This window comes from Salvelinus alpinus, chromosome 21 (assembly GCF_045679555.1).
Source record: "Salvelinus alpinus chromosome 21, SLU_Salpinus.1, whole genome shotgun sequence".
Classification (NCBI taxonomy): domain Eukaryota; kingdom Metazoa; phylum Chordata; class Actinopteri; order Salmoniformes; family Salmonidae; genus Salvelinus; species Salvelinus alpinus.
The window spans coordinates 52371497-52390014 of record NC_092106.1 but is presented as its reverse complement, the minus strand read 5'-3'; the positions used below and the strand labels follow the sequence as shown (position 1 = coordinate 52390014).

The 18518-nt window shown below is 41.8% G+C and overlaps 1 protein-coding gene across 1 annotated transcript in view; it reads right to left on the bottom strand.

Moving 5' to 3' along the window:
* Nucleotides 1-18518, bottom strand: part of LOC139548529 (teneurin-4-like) — a gene marked incomplete at its 3' end in the record, with an annotated part of 402507 nt that overhangs the window by 252123 nt on the left and 131866 nt on the right. Inside the window, exon 2 of the mRNA XM_071358218.1 lies at nucleotides 5187-5483. Coding sequence (XP_071214319.1) covers nucleotides 5187-5415 — 229 coding nt within the window. The remainder of the gene's footprint in view (nucleotides 1-5186; nucleotides 5484-18518) is intronic.

Sequence of the window (18518 nt, the reverse complement as noted above, 5' to 3'; positions counted from 1 at the left end):
CTTCCTCCCCCCTGCAGCCTTCCTCCCCCCTGTAGCCTTCCTCCCCCCTGTAGCCTTCCTCCCCCCTGTAGCCTTCCTCCCCCCTGCAGCCTTCCTCCCCCCTGCAGCCTTCCTACTCCCTGCAGCCTTCCTCCCCCTGTAGCCTTCCTCCCCCCTGCAGCCTTCCTCCCCCCTGCAGCCTTCCTCCCCCTACAGCCTTCCTCCCCCCTGCAGCCTTCCTACTCCCTGCAGCCTTCCTCCCCCTGTAGCCTTCCTCCCCCCTGCAGCCTTCCTCCCCCCTGCAGCCTTCCTCCCCCTACAGCCTTCCTCCCCCTGCAGCCTTCCTACTCCCTGCAGCCTTCCTCCCCCCTGTAGCCTTCCTCCCCCCTGTAGCCTTCCTCCCCCTGCAGCCTTCCTCCCCCTGCAGCCTTCCTCCCCCCTGCAGCCTTCCTCCCCCTGCAGCCTTCCTCCCCCCTCCAGCCTTCCTCCCCCTGCAGCCTTCCTCCCCCCTGTAGCCTTCCTCCCCCCTGTAGCCTTCCTCTACCCTGCAGCCTTCCTCCCCCCTGTAGCCTTCCTCCCCCTGCAGCCTTCCTCCCCCTGTAGCCTTCCTCCCCCCTGCAGCCTTCCTCCCCCCTGCAGCCTTCCTCCCCCCTGCAGCCTTCCTCCCCCCTCCAGCCTTCCTCCCCCCTGCAGCCTTCCTCCCCCCTGTAGCCTTCCTCCCCCCTGTAGCCTTCCTCTACCCTGCAGCCTTCCTCCCCCCTGTAGCCTTCCTCCCCCCTGCAGCCTTCCTCCCCCCTGTAGCCTTCCTCCCCCCTGTAGCCTTCCTCCCCCCTGTAGCCTTCCTCTACCCTGCAGCCTTCCTCCCCCCTGTAGCCTTCCTCCCCCCTGTAGCCTTCCTCTACCCTGCAGCCTTCCTCCCCCTGTAGCCTTCCTCCCCCCTGCAGCCTTCCTCCCCCTGTAGCCTTCCTCCCCCTGCAGCGTTCCTACTCCCTGCAGCCTTCCTCCCCCCTGCAGCCTTCCTCCCCCCTCCAGCCTTCCTCCCCCCTGTAGCCTTCCTCCCCCCTGCAGCCTTCCTCCCCCTGCAGCCTTCCTCCCCCCTGCAGCCTTCCTCCCCCCTGTAGCCTTCCTCCCCCCTGTAGCCTTCCTCTACCCTGCAGCCTTCCTCCCCCTGTAGCCTTCCTCCCCCTGTAGCCTTCCTCCCCCCTGCAGCCTTCCTCCCCCCTGCAGCCTTCCTCCCCCTGTAGCCTTCCTCCCCCCTGCAGCCTTCCTCCCCCCTGCAGCCTTCCTCCCCCTGCAGCCTTCCTCCCCCCTGCAGCCTTCCTCCCCCCTCCAGCCTTCCTCCCCCCTGCAGCCTTCCTCCCCCCTCCAGCCTTCCTCCCCCCTGCAGCCTTCCTCCCCCCTGTAGCCTTCCTCCCCCCTGCAGCCTTCCTCCCCCCTGCAGCCTTCCTCCCCCCTGCAGCCTTCCTCCCCCCTGTAGCCTTCCTCCCCCCTCCAGCCTTCCTCCCCCCTGCAGCCTTCCTCCCCCCTGCAGCCTTCCTCCCCCCTGTAGCCTTCCTCCCCCCTGCAGCCTTCCTCCCCCTGCAGCCTTCCTCCCCCCTGTAGCCTTCCTCCCCCCTGCAGCCTTCCTCCCCCCTGCAGCCTTCCTCCCCCCTGCAGCCTTCCTCCCCCCTGCAGCCTTCCTCCCCCCTGTAGCCTTCCTCCCCCTGCAGCCTTCCTCCCCCTGCAGCTCTTCCTCCCCCCTGCAGCCTTCCTCCCCCCTGCAGCCTTCCTCTCCCCTCCAGCCTTCCTCCCCCCTGTAGCCTTCCTCCCCCCTGCAGCCTTCCTCCCCCCTGCAGCCTTCCTCCCCCCTGTAGCCTTCCTCCCCCCTGCAGCCTTCCTCCCCCCTGCAGCCTTCCTCCCCCCTGCAGCCTTCCTCCCCCCTGTAGCCTTCCTCCCCCCTGTAGCCTTCCTCCCCCCTGTAGCCTTCCTCCCCCCTGCAGCCTTCTTAAAATCAGACTTACAAGAAATTCACCAAGTCTTTCAGGTTTCCAAATGCCACACACACAAAGTATTCAGACTCCTTCTATATCTCCACATTTTGTTACGTTACAGCCTTATTCTAAAATAGATTAAATCGTTTTTTCCCCCCATCAATCTACACACAATACCCCATAATGACATCACAATACCCCATAATGACATCACAATACCCCATAATGACATCACAATACCCCATAATGACATCACAATACCCCATAATGACATCACAATACCCCATAATGACATCACAATACCCCATAATGACATCACAATACCCCATAATGACAAAGCGAAAACAGGTTTTTAGAAATCCAATAAACAACAGAAATATCACATTTACATAAGTATTCAGACCCTTAATTCTGTACTTTGTCTAAGCACTTTTGGCAGCAATTAGAGCATTAAGTCTTCTTGGGTATGACGTTACATGCTTGGTACACCTGTATTTGGGGAGTTTCTCCCATTCTTCTTTGCAGATCCTCTCAAGCTCTGTCAGGTTGGATGGGGAGCGTCGCTACACAGCTGTATTCAGGTCTCTCCAGAGATGTTTGATCGGGTTCGTGTTCGGGCTCTGGCTCAGCCACTCAAGGACATTCAGAGACTTGTCCCGAAGCCACTCTTGCATTCTCTTGGCTGTGTGCTTAGGGTCCTTGTGGATGGAGGCCACTGTGTTCTTGGGGATCTTCAATGCTGTAGATATTTTTTGGTACCCTTCCCCAGATCTGTGCCTCGACACAATCCTGTCTCGGAGCTCTACGGACAATTCCTTCGACCTCACGACTTGGTTTTTGTTCTGACATGCACTGTCAACTGTGGGACCTTATATAGACAGGTGTGTGTGCCTTTCCAAATCATGTCCAATCCATTGACGTTACCGCAGGTGGACTTCCAATCAAGTTGTAGAAACATCTCAAGAATGATCAATGGAAACAGGATGCACCTGAGCTCAATTTCGAGTCTCATAGCAAAGGGTCTGAATACTTACGTAAATATATTTACGTTTTTAAATTTTATATAAATTTGCAAACATTTATAAAAAACATTTTTTTTGCTTAGTCATTACGGGGTATTGTGTGTAAATTGATGAGGAAAACAAATAATTTCATCCATCTTAGAATAAGGCTGTAACATGGACAACATGAAAGGGTCTGAATACTTTCCGAAGTCACTGTATTATAAAAACGATCAAATCGAATCACTTGTTCTATCTTTGCCCTGAATAGAATCCTCTGGTGGGAGATGATTCTTGTTGTAAGGATGTGGAGAATGTTGTGAGCAGGCAAGAGCCTTCATTATATTGTTTAGGTTACCTTGCACTGCTACATGAGCCTCAACAGCCATATCGAATAACAGAACAGTAAAATGACGCCGAATTGATTCTGTTAGAAACAAATCTCATTTTTTTCTTCTTCAAATTGCTTCATCATATTGTGACGATACGCACTGCAGAGCACCCATCACAGACATCGGACTCCATTTCTATCAACTCACGGCGCGCCAAACACAGATGGCAAATGTTTGCTAAATGTTTGTTCATGTTACTAGCGTTTATAACCATATTTCGATTGATAGACACGTGTGATGTAGAAGATCGCAAGAAGAACCTGTAATATTGATTATTTCAGATGTACTATGGGAGAATCTCAATTTGTTTTGCTCGTCTCCTCTCCTCGCCACTTTGAAAAACGTCAAAGTTAATAGAAGGAGCGGAGGCGAGGAGAGGAAACGTGGAAACAACTACGCTTGTATGAAATTAGAATCTCCTCCTGCGCTAGCTCGTCATCGGGTTAATGACGTTTACAGGGGAGGTATCCCCTGCGCTAGCTCGTCATCGGGTTAATGACGTTTACAGGGGAGGTATCCTCTGCGCTAGCTCGTCATCAGGTTAATGACGTTTACAGGGGAGATATCCCCTGCGCTAGCTCGTCATCAGGTTAATGACGTTTACAGGGGAGGTATTCCCTGCGCTAGCTCGTCATCAGGTTAATGACGTTTACAGGGGAGATATCCCCTGCGCTAGCTCGTCATCAGGTTAATGACGTTTACAGGGGAGGTATTCCCTGCGCTAGCTCGTCATCAGGTTAATGACGTTAACAGGGGAGGTATCCCCTGCGCTAGCTCGTCATCAGGTTAATGACGTTTACAGGGGAGGTATCCCCTGCGCTAGCTCGTCATCAGGTTAATGACGTTTACAGGGGAGGTATCCCCTGCGCTAGCTCGTCATCAGGTCAATGACGTTTACAGGGGAGGTATCATTGTCTAGATGAAGGATAAGTAGTGTTTTTAATGTCTGCATGCTTTTCTCCTCCCAGTAAACAACAGCTGATTCAAAGGGGCAGATTTCAAACCTCCGAAGGATACACTTTAGTAGTAGGGGACTATCGAGGTGAGGAGAACTACTAACTAAATGACACTCAACCACTTTTCCGGGTAACGGAGGCGACGAGGACGGAGGAGTCGAGGAGACTTTTTCCCAACTGAGAATCACCCATTGTTTCAGCGACCTGTACTCACCAACGTGGAGTGTTTGTGGACCGATTAGGAGAACGCACAGCAAGGTGCGGCACACTCAGTAATTCGATTGTTCATACGTCCTACAATGTCGAGGGGTGTTTTCCTAATATCTTTATACGTTGAATGTTGAATAAAATAGTATGGATATATTTTTAAATGTATTAACTATTGAGAAGTATTGATTGTGAAGGTAATGAATAATCTAAATTGATGAAATACCTGTTTAGGTGAATTTTGGATTATCCCTTTTTACCTTTATTAGGCAAGTCAGTTAAGAACAAATTCTTATTTACAATGACAGCCTACCGGGGAACAATGGGTTCAACTGCCTTGTTCAGGAGGCAGAATGACAGATTTTTACCTTGTCAGCTCGGGGATTCGATCTCGCAACCTTTCGGGTTACTAGTCCAACGCTCTAACCACTAGGCCAAACTGCCATTCCTGTGTTAGCGGGGTTGGGCATTAAACCTGTTTATTTGGCTCCTTTTCAGAAGAGTTTAGGTTGGACTAACATGTCGTCCCAGGGCTCTTTTCAACTCTGCTGCAGGACAGGGAACCTTCTGAATATCAGTAGGTCTACTGACAACTGTTCTATTCATTCCCAATGTAGTGTTTTTAACTTAATTTTAACGTTTTCCCTGTATGAATGAATGAATACACGGTCTGCTCCTCACCTTGCCTACAGAACTCGTCTGCCTCGTGGTGGACCATATCTTTGACCCGGCTGCCGTAGGCGGCCATCCTAGACTCCTGATCAAAAGCCTTCAGGGTCTCACTGGAGCTGTAACCTATAGGGTTGACCTTCCCTCCATCCTCGCTGTCCGCCGAGGAGCTGGTGTAACGGCGCTCTGTGTCCCTCCGAGCCGTCAGCGAGCGGTACGGCCTGCGTTCCTTCACTTCCATGGTGGATGCTACTTTGCTCTCTCTCTTTACACATCAACAGTAACACAGCCAAGTCAGTCACAGTAACTCTGAAACAGAGGAAGAGAAACACAGGAGAGGTGAGTGGAAAGGGACTGTTTGTTTTCGTTGGTTGGAGTTGGTTTCTGCCTTTGATTAAAAGTGTTTGAAACGCCAGTCCTCACGCCGAGTGAGGACAATAGGGGTGAGATTTCAGTTTGTTTCAGTCTGTAGAAACCCTGTGTTGCTAAATATACCTCTAGTCTAGACTAGAAAACCTGCTCCAATGTACCCTGAACAAAAATATAAACACAACATGTAACGTTTTGGTCCCATGTTTCATAAGCAGAAATAAAAGATCCCAGAAATGTTCCATACGAACAAAAAGCTTCTTTCTCTCAAATGTTGTGCACAAATGTATTTACATCCCTGTTAGTGAGCATTTCTCCTTTGTCAAGATAATCTATCCACCTGACAGGTGTGGCATATCAAGAATCTGATTAAACAGCAAGGTCATTACACAGGTGAACCTTGTGCTGTGGACAATAAAAGTGTGCAGTTTTGTCATACAACACAATGCCACAGATGTCTCAAGGGAGCATGCAATTGGCATGCTGACTGCAGGAATGTCCTCCAGAGCTGTTGGCATAGAATTGAATGTTTGTTTCTAAGCCACCTCCAACTTCATTTTAGAGAATTTGGCAGTACGGCCAACCGAGCTCACAACCGCAGACTATGTGTATGGCATCGTGTGGGCGAGCAGTTTGTTGATGTCAACGTTGTGAACAGAGTGCCCCATAGTGGCAGTGGGGTTATGGTATGGGGCAGGCATAAACTACAGACAACGAACACAATTATATTTTATCGATGGCAATTTTAATGCACAAAAATACCGTGACGACATCCTGAGGCCCATTTTGTTTAAGGTATCTGTAACCAACAGATGCATATCTGTATTCCCAGGTCATGTGAAATCCATAGATTAGGGCCTAATGAATTTATTTCCATTGACTGATTTCCACATATGAAGTGTAACTCAGTAAAAATCAATGGAATTCTTACATGTTGAGTTTATATTTGTGTTCAGTGTAGTTCGATGTCATAGGAGAAGGTACAGAGGGTATACAGGTAATTACAGCCATCTGAATGGGGCGCAGCACAGTCAAAGATCACACACACAGATTCGGGGAGATAACAGGAGCGTTTTACATCTCATATGAATGTGCTGCTACTAGAACAGAACCCATTACCATAGTTATTCAAATTAAATTAGGCTGCATCCCAAATGGGACTATAGTTTTTATATAATACACTACCTTGACCTGAGCCCATAGAGCCCTATAGGGAATAGGGTACACTACCTTGACCTGAGCCCATAGAGCCCTATAGGGAATAGGGTACACTACCTTGACCTGAGCCCATAGAGCCCTATAGGGAATAGGGTACACTACCTTGACCTGAGCCCATAGAGCCCTATAGGGAATAGGGTACACTACCTTGACCTGAGCCTATATAGCCCTATAGGGAATAGGGTACACTACCTTGACCTGAGCCCATAGAGCCCTATAGGGAATAGGGTACACTACTTTTGACCTGAGCCCATATAGCCCTACAGGGAATAGGGTACACTACTTTTGAACTGAGCCCATAGAGCCCTATAGGGAATAGGGTACACTACTGTTGACCTGAGCCCATAGAGCCCACCAGGGAATAGGGTACACTACTGTTGACCTGAGCCCATAGAGCCCTACAGGGAATAGGGTACACTACTTTTGACCTGAGCCCATATAGCCCTATAGGGAATAGGGTACACTACTGTTGACATGAGCCCATAGAGCCCTATAGGGAATAGGGTACACTACTGTTGACCTGAGCCCATAGAGCCCTATAGGGAATAGGGTGCACTAATTTTGACCTGAGCCCATAGAGCCCTATAGGGAATAGGGTGCCATTTGGGACATGGAATAGTATGAACAAGACACCTCATGGATGAAATATAAATTGCCTGCTTTCTTACAAAGATGCTTGTGGAGGGCTGCTCAAAGTAAGGTTACGCTTTTATGTCTGTAAAAAAAACTAATTATTCACGCACACACACACTATGCAAACCCGAACTCAGAATATAAAATATAATTACTAACCTGACGGCACAAATACAAAAACCTTAAGAAAACACACACAACTGTTTAAAAACCTTCAAGTCAAATCAAATCAAATGTAATTTGTCACATGCGCCGAATACAACAGCTGCAGATGCTAACTTACAAGCCCTTAACCAACAATGCAGTTTTAAGAAAATACAAAAAAATATATAAAAACTAAGAGATAAGAATAACAAATAATGAAAGAGCAGCAGTAAATAACAACAGTGCCAGTCCTGATGTCCAGAAGCTCTGTTCGGTCATCAGAGACGGTAGCGGCAACATTATGGACAAAACAAGTTACGAACAGCGCAATTATTATTTTTTTTAAATAATGGTTGGTTCTCCAAGAATTACCACGTCTAAACCCTTTAATGGAGTATTGTGTTCTCTTCCATGGAAATGGAGAATGATAGTATTTATATGGATGGATAACTGATAGTATTTAAATGGATGGATAACTGATAGTATTTAAATGGATGGATAACTGTTAGTATTTATATGGTTGGATAACTGATAGTATTTATATGGATGGATAACTGATGGTATTTAGATGGGTGGATAACTGATAGTATTTATATGGATGGATAACTGTTAGTATTTAGATGGATGGATAACTGATAGTATTTATATGGATGGATAACTGATGGTATTTAGATGGGTGGATAACTGATAGTATTTATATGGATGGATAACTGATGGTATTTAGATGGGTGGATAACTGATAGTATTTATATGGATGGATAACTGTTAGTATTTATATGGATGGATAACTGATAGTATTTATATGGATGGATAACTGATGGTATTTAGATGGGTGGATAACTGATAGTATTTATATGGATGGATAACTGATAGTATTTAGATGGATGGATAACTGATAGTATTTATATGGATGGATAACTGATAGTATTTATATGGATGGATAACTGATAGTATTTATATGGATGGATAACTGCTAGTATTTATATGGATGGATAACTGCTAGTATTTATATGGATGGATAACTGATAGTATTTATATGGATGGATAACTGATAGTATTTATATGGATGGATAACTGATAGTATTTATATGGATGGATAACTGATAGTATTTATATGGATGGATAACTGATGGTATTTAGATGGGTGGATAACTGATAGTATTTATATGGATGGATAACTGTTAGTATTTAGATGGATGGATAACTGATAGTATTTATATGGATGGATAACTGATGGTATTTAGATGGGTGGATAACTGATAGTATTTATATGGATGGATAACTGATAGTATTTAGATGGATGGATAACTGATAGTATTTATATGGATGGATAACTGATAGTATTTATATGGATGGATAACTGATAGTATTTATATGGATGGATAACTGATAGTATTTATATGGATGGATAACTGATAGTATTTATATGGATGGATAACTGATAGTATTTATATGGATGGATAACTGATAGTATTTATATGGATGGATAACTTAGTATTTAGATGGATGGATAGCTGATAGTATTTATATGGATGGATAACTGATAGTATTTAGATGGATGGATAACTGATAGTATTTATATGGATGGATAACTGATAGTATTTAGATGGATGGATAACTGTTAGTATTTATATGGATGGATAACCGATAGTATTTATATGGATGGATAACCGATAGTATTTATATGGATGGATAACTGATAGTATTTATATGGATGGATAACTGTTAGTATTTAGATGGATGGATAACTGATAGTATTTATATGGATGGATAACTGATAGTATTTATATGGATGGATAACTGATAGTATTTAAATGGATGGATAACTGATAGTATTTATATGGATGGATAACTGATAGTATTTATATGGATGGATAACTGCTAGTATTTATATGGATGGATAACTGATAGTATTTATATGGATGGATAACTGATAGTATTTATATGGATGGATAACTGATAGTATTTATATGGATGGATAACTGATAGTATTTATATGGATGGATAACTTAGTATTTAGATGGATGGATAGCTGATAGTATTTATATGGATGGATAACTGATAGTATTTATATGGATGGATAACTGATAGTATTTATATGGATGATAACTGATAGTATTTATATGGATGGATAACTGAGAGTATTTATATGGATGGATAACTTAGTATTTAGATGGATGGATAGCTGATAGTATTTATATGGATGGATAACTGATAGTATTTATATGGATGGATAACTGTTAGTATTTATATGGATGGATAACTGATAGTATTTAAATGGATGGATAACTGATAGTATTTATATGGATGGATAACTGATAGTATTTATATGGATGGATAACTGATAGTATTTAAATGGATGGATAACTGATAGTATTTATATGGATGGATAACTGATAGTGGGCCGCCCCCAGGTGGTGAGGGTAGGTAACAACATCTCCACCCCGCTGATCCTCAACACTGGGGCCCCACAAGGGTGCGTTCTGAGCCCTCTCCTGTACTCCCTGTTCACCCACGACTGCGTGGCCATGCACGCCTCCAACTCAATCATCAAGTTTGCGGATGACACTACAGTGGTAGGCTTGATCACCAACAACGACGAGACGGCCTACAGGGAGGAGGTGAGGGCCCTCGGAGTGTGGTGTCAGGAAAATAACCTCATACTCAACGTCAACAAAACAAAGGAGATGATTGTGGACTTCAGGAAACAGCAGAGGGAGCACCCCCCTATCCACATCGACGGGTCAGTAGTGGAGAAGGTGGAAAGTTTTAAGTTCCTCGGTGTACACATCACGGACAAACTGAACTGGTCCACCCACACAGACAGCGTTGTGAAGAAGGCGCAGCAGCGCCTCTTCAACCTCAGGAGGCTGAAGAAATTCGGCTTGTCACCAAAAGCACTCACAAACTTCTACAGATGCACAATCGAGAGCATCCTGTCGGGCTGTATCACCGCCTGGTACGGCAACTGCTCCGCCCACAACCGTAAGGCTCTCCAGAGGGTAGTGAGGTCTGCAGAACGCATCACCAGGGGCAAACTACCTGCCCTCCAGGACACCTACACCACCCGATGTCACAGGAAGGCCATAAAGATCATCAAGGACAACAACCACCCAAGCCACTGCCTGTTCACCCCGCTATCATCCAGAAGGCGAGGTCAGTACAGGTGCATCAAAGCAGGGACCGAGAGACTGAAAAACAGCTTCTATCTCAAGGCCATCAGACTGTTAAACAGCCACCACTAACATTTAGCGGCCGCTGCCAACATACTGACCCAACTCCAGCCACTTTAAAAATGGGAATTGATGGAAATTATGTAAAAATGTACCACTAGCCACTTTAAGCAATGCCACTTAATACAATGTTTACATACCCTACATTACCCATCTCATATGTATATATACTGTACTCTATATCATCTACTGCATCTTGCCATCTTTATGCAATACATGTACCACTAGCCACTTTAAACTATGCCACTTATGTTTACATACCCTACAGTACTCATCTCATATGTATATACCGTACTCTATACCATCTACTGCATCTGCCATGCCGTTCTGTACCACCACTCATTCATATATCTTTATGTACATATTCTTTATCCCTTTACACTTGTGTGTGTGTGTAAGGTAGTAGTGTGGAATTGTTAGGTTAGATTACTGTTGGTTATTACTGCATTGTCGGAACTAGAAGCACAAGCATTTCGCTACACTCGCATTAACATCTGCTAACCATGTGTATGTGACTAATAAAATTTGATTTGATTTGATTTGATTTATATGGATGGATAACTGATAGTATTTATATGGATGGATAACTGATAGTATTTATATGGATGGATAACTGATAGTATATATATGGATGGATAACTGATAGTATTTATATGGATGGATAACTGATAGTATTTAAATGGATGGATAACTGATAGTATTTATATGGATGGATAACTGATAGTATTTATATGGATGGATAACTGATAGTATTTAAATGGATGGATAACTGATAGTATTTATATGGATGGATAACTGATAGTATTTATATGGATGGATAACTGATGGTATTTAGATGGGTGGATAACTGATAGTATTTATATGGATGGATAACTGTTAGTATTTAGATGGATGGATAACTGATAGTATTTATATGGATGGATAACTGATGGTATTTAGATGGGTGGATAACTGATAGTATTTAGATGGATGGATAACTGTTAGTATTTAGATGGATGGATAACTGATAGTATTTATATGGATGGATAACTGATAGTATTTATATGGATGGATAACTGATAGTATTTATATGGATGGATAACTGATAGTATTTATATGGATGGATAACTGATAGTATTTAGATGGATGGATAACTGTTAGTATTTATATGGATGGATAACCGATAGTGTTTATATGGATGGATAACCGATAGTATTTATATGGATGGATAACTGATAGTATTTATATGGATGGATAACTGTTAGTATTTAGATGGATGGATAACTGATAGTATTTATATGGATGGATAACTGATAGTATTTATATGAATGGATAACTGATAGTATTTAAATGGATGGATAACTGATAGTATTTATATGGATGGATAACTGATAGTATTTATATGGATGGATAACTGCTAGTATTTATAGGGATGGATAACTGATAGTATTTATATGGATGGATAACTGATAGTATTTATATGGATGGATAACTGATAGTATTTATATGGATGGATAACTGATAGTATTTATATGGATGGATAACTGATAGTATTTATATGGATGGATAACTTAGTATTTAGATGGATGGATAGCTGATAGTATTTATATGGATGGATAACTGATAGTATTTAGATGGATGGATAACTGATAGTATTTATATGGATGGATAACTGATAGTATTTAGATGGATGGATAACTGTTAGTATTTATATGGATGGATAACCGATAGTATTTATATGGATGGATAACCGATAGTATTTATATGGATGGATAACTGATAGTATTTATATGGATGGATAACTGTTAGTATTTAGATGGATGGATAACTGATAGTATTTATATGGATGGATAACTGATAGTATTTATATGGATGGATAACTGATAGTATTTATATGGATGGATAACTGAGAGTATTTATATGGATGGATAACTTAGTATTTAGATGGATGGATAGCTGATAGTATTTATATGGATGGATAACTGATAGTATTTATATGGATGGATAACTGTTAGTATTTATATGGATGGATAACTGATAGTATTTAAATGGATGGATAACTGATAGTATTTATATGGATGGATAACTGATAGTATTTATATGGATGGATAACTGATAGTATTTAAATGGATGGATAACTGATAGTATTTATATGGATGGATAACTGATAGTGGGCCGCCCCCAGGTGGTGAGGGTAGGTAACAACATCTCCACCCCGCTGATCCTCAACACTGGGGCCCCACAAGGGTGCGTTCTGAGCCCTCTCCTGTACTCCCTGTTCACCCACGACTGCGTGGCCATGCACGCCTCCAACTCAATCATCAAGTTTGCGGATGACACTACAGTGGTAGGCTTGATCACCAACAACGACGAGACGGCCTACAGGGAGGAGGTGAGGGCCCTCGGAGTGTGGTGTCAGGAAAATAACCTCATACTCAACGTCAACAAAACAAAGGAGATGATTGTGGACTTCAGGAAACAGCAGAGGGAGCACCCCCCTATCCACATCGACGGGTCAGTAGTGGAGAAGGTGGAAAGTTTTAAGTTCCTCGGTGTACACATCACGGACAAACTGAACTGGTCCACCCACACAGACAGCGTTGTGAAGAAGGCGCAGCAGCGCCTCTTCAACCTCAGGAGGCTGAAGAAATTCGGCTTGTCACCAAAAGCACTCACAAACTTCTACAGATGCACAATCGAGAGCATCCTGTCGGGCTGTATCACCGCCTGGTACGGCAACTGCTCCGCCCACAACCGTAAGGCTCTCCAGAGGGTAGTGAGGTCTGCAGAACGCATCACCAGGGGCAAACTACCTGCCCTCCAGGACACCTACACCACCCGATGTCACAGGAAGGCCATAAAGATCATCAAGGACAACAACCACCCAAGCCACTGCCTGTTCACCCCGCTATCATCCAGAAGGCGAGGTCAGTACAGGTGCATCAAAGCAGGGACCGAGAGACTGAAAAACAGCTTCTATCTCAAGGCCATCAGACTGTTAAACAGCCACCACTAACATTTAGCGGCCGCTGCCAACATACTGACCCAACTCCAGCCACTTTAAAAATGGGAATTGATGGAAATTATGTAAAAATGTACCACTAGCCACTTTAAGCAATGCCACTTAATACAATGTTTACATACCCTACATTACCCATCTCATATGTATATATACTGTACTCTATATCATCTACTGCATCTTGCCATCTTTATGCAATACATGTACCACTAGCCACTTTAAACTATGCCACTTATGTTTACATACCCTACAGTACTCATCTCATATGTATATACCGTACTCTATACCATCTACTGCATCTGCCATGCCGTTCTGTACCACCACTCATTCATATATCTTTATGTACATATTCTTTATCCCTTTACACTTGTGTGTGTGTGTAAGGTAGTAGTGTGGAATTGTTAGGTTAGATTACTGTTGGTTATTACTGCATTGTCGGAACTAGAAGCACAAGCATTTCGCTACACTCGCATTAACATCTGCTAACCATGTGTATGTGACTAATAAAATTTGATTTGATTTGATTTGATTTATATGGATGGATAACTGATAGTATTTATATGGATGGATAACTGATAGTATTTATATGGATGGATAACTGATAGTATATATATGGATGGATAACTGATAGTATTTATATGGATGGATAACTGATAGTATTTAAATGGATGGATAACTGATAGTATTTATATGGATGGATAACTGATAGTATTTATATGGATGGATAACTGATAGTATTTAAATGGATGGATAACTGATAGTATTTATATGGATGGATAACTGATAGTATTTATATGGATGGATAACTGATGGTATTTAGATGGGTGGATAACTGATAGTATTTATATGGATGGATAACTGTTAGTATTTAGATGGATGGATAACTGATAGTATTTATATGGATGGATAACTGATGGTATTTAGATGGGTGGATAACTGATAGTATTTAGATGGATGGATAACTGTTAGTATTTAGATGGATGGATAACTGATAGTATTTATATGGATGGATAACTGATAGTATTTATATGGATGGATAACTGATAGTATTTATATGGATGGATAACTGATAGTATTTATATGGATGGATAACTGATAGTATTTAGATGGATGGATAACTGTTAGTATTTATATGGATGGATAACCGATAGTGTTTATATGGATGGATAACCGATAGTATTTATATGGATGGATAACTGATAGTATTTATATGGATGGATAACTGTTAGTATTTAGATGGATGGATAACTGATAGTATTTATATGGATGGATAACTGATAGTATTTATATGAATGGATAACTGATAGTATTTAAATGGATGGATAACTGATAGTATTTATATGGATGGATAACTGATAGTATTTATATGGATGGATAACTGCTAGTATTTATAGGGATGGATAACTGATAGTATTTATATGGATGGATAACTGATAGTATTTATATGGATGGATAACTGATAGTATTTATATGGATGGATAACTGATAGTATTTATATGGATGGATAACTTAGTATTTAGATGGATGGATAGCTGATAGTATTTATATGGATGGATAACTGATAGTATTTATATGGATGGATAACTGATAGTATTTATATGGATGATAACTGATAGTATTTATATGGATGGATAACTGATAGTATTTATATGGATGGATAACTTAGTATTTAGATGGATGGATAGCTGATAGTATTTATATGGATGGATAACTGATAGTATTTATATGGATGGATAACTGTTAGTATTTATATGGATGGATAACTGATAGTATTTAAATGGATGGTAAACTGATAGTATTTATATGGATGGATAACTGATAGTATTTATATGGATGGATAACTGATAGTATTTAAATGGATGGATAACTGATAGTATTTATATGGATGGATAACTGCTAGTATTTATATGGATGGATAACTGCTAGTATTTATATGGATGGATAACTGCTAGTATTTATATGGATGGATAACTGATAGTATATATATGGATGGATAACTGATAGTATTTATATGGATGGATAACTGATAGTATTTAAATGGATGGATAACTGATAGTATTTATATGGATGGATACCTGATAGTATTTATATGGATGGATAACTGATAGTATTTAAATGGATGGATAACTGATAGTATTTATATGGATGGATAACTGATAGTATTTATATGGATGGATAACTGATAGTATTTATATGGATGGATAACTGATAGTATTTATATGGATGGATAACTGATAGTATTTATATGGATGGATAACTGATAGTATTTATATGGGTGGATAACTGTTAGTATTTATATGGATGGATAACTGATAGTATTTATATGGATGGATAACTGATAGTATTTATATGGATGGATAACTGATAGTATTTATATGGAAGGATAACTGTTAGTATTTATATGGATGGATAACTTAGTATTTATATGGATGGATAACTGTTAGTATTTATATGGATGGATAACTTAGTATTTATATGGATGGATAACTGTTAGTATTTATATGGATGGATAACTGTTAGTATTTATATGGATGGATAACTTAGTATTTATATGGATGGATAACTGATAGTATTTGCATGCATTGCAGTGTTTCTCTTCTCTAAACACTGAACACCAAAGCACTGCATGAACCACTAGTAGGACGGCACAACACAACTAGCTTCTCCCATAAAGTTCACGATCCTAGTCCCCCCCCCCACCCACAAATATTCATTTTTATGTGGCCTATAGAACTGCCTTCGCTCCAGGGGCTCTCAGAGGCAGGATTGTCCTGTTTACCAGGCGTGAATCATCACCTGGTACTCAAGCAGAGAAAGCAACAAACCAATGGAGGGATATCCAACGGGTAGAGGTGGATAAAATCAGACTTGTTCATAAACTGGAGACTTAACTTATAATGATCCCAAATAGCTGATTAAAACATTTAACCGATTATATTTAGAATGATAAAACTTACTTCATTCCTTAATATCCCTTATCACACAGCCACAGAAGGATCAGGTTGATATAGTTTGATATAATGGATCAGTATCATATTGATATAGTTTGATATAATGGATCAGTATCACGTTGATATAGTTTGATATAATGGATCAGTATCACGTTGATATAGTTTGATATAATGGATCAGTATCACGTTGATATAGTTTGATATAATGGATCAGTATCACGTTGATATAGTTTGATATAATGGATCAGTATCACGTTGATATAGTTTGATATAATGGATCAGTATCACGTTGATATAGTTTGATATAATGGATCAGTATCACGTTGATATAGTTTGATATGATGGATCAGTATCACGTTGATATAGTTTGATATAATGGATCAGTATCACGTTGATATAGTTTGATATAATGGATCAGTATCACGTTGATATAGTTTGATATCACAGGAGAAACCCTTTATCCCCCCCTTGTTGTTCTACCTCACTTAGGGACGCATGAGTAGCTAGCTACACTGTATGTGAATAATTAAAGTCTTCCTGTGAAACAACTTCATTGACTTCAGTCCTTCATCTATCAGGTAAGATACTGTGAATCAGCTGAAACGTAAAAGCAGAACCTCAACCCATCTCTAAGGTCCAGACTCAGAAACATCACAGGCAGAACCTCAGCCCATCTCTAAGGTCCAGACTCAGAAACATCACAGGCAGAACCTCAACCCATCTCTAAGGTCCAGACTCAGAAACATCACAGGCAGAACCTCAACCCATCTCTAAGGTCCAGACTCAGAAACATCACAGGCAGAACCTCAACCCATCTCTAAGGTCCAGACTCAGAAACATCACAGGCAGAACCTCAACCCATCTCTAAGGTCCAGACTCAGAAACATCACAGGCAGAACCTCAGCCCATCTCTAAGGTCCAGACTCAGAAACATCACAGGCAGAACCTCAACCCATCTCTAAGGTCCAGACTCAGAAACATCACAGGCAGAACCTCAACCCATCTCTAAGGTCCAGACTCAGAAACATCACAGGCAGAACCTCAGCCCATCTCTAAGGTCCAGACTCAGAAACATCACAGGCAGAACCTCAGCCCATCTCTAAGGTCCAGACTCAGAAACATCACAGGCAGAACCTCAGCCCATCTCTAAGGTCCAGACTCAGAAACATCACAGGCAGAACCTCAGCCCATCTCTAAGGTCCAGACTCAGAAACATCACAGGCAGAACCTCAACCCATCTCTAAGGTTCAGACTCAGAAACATCTATGCATGGCAAGAAGCATTCCACCCTTGGCAAGCTATCACATGGAATGCATCCCAAATGGCACCCTATTACCTATATAGTACATTACTTTTGACCAGGATTCATAGGGCTCTGGTCAAAAGAAGTGCACTATATAGGGAGTAGGGTGTCATTTAGGATGTAGTTATGGTGTGGGACTAGGAGACGGAGCTATTGAAGGGGCTTAAGGAATGTCAATGTGGATTTCTGAAGTTGATTAGCAGCTAGGTCATTGTTTTGTTTTCTCTAAGGCTTCCTTAAGGTGGGAACATTTCCCAGCCTGATTCTTACTTAAGGTGGGAACATTTCCCAGCCTGATTCTTACTTAAGGTGGGAACATTTCCCAGCTTGATTCTTACTTAAGGTGGGAACATTTCCCAGCCTGATTCTTACTTAAGGTGGGAACATTTCCCAGCCTGATTCTTACTTAAGGTGGGAACATTTCCCAGCCTGATTCGTTTCATGACTAGAGGCAGAGGTCCCTCTGTCCAAATCAAGTGTATCACATAGGTACAT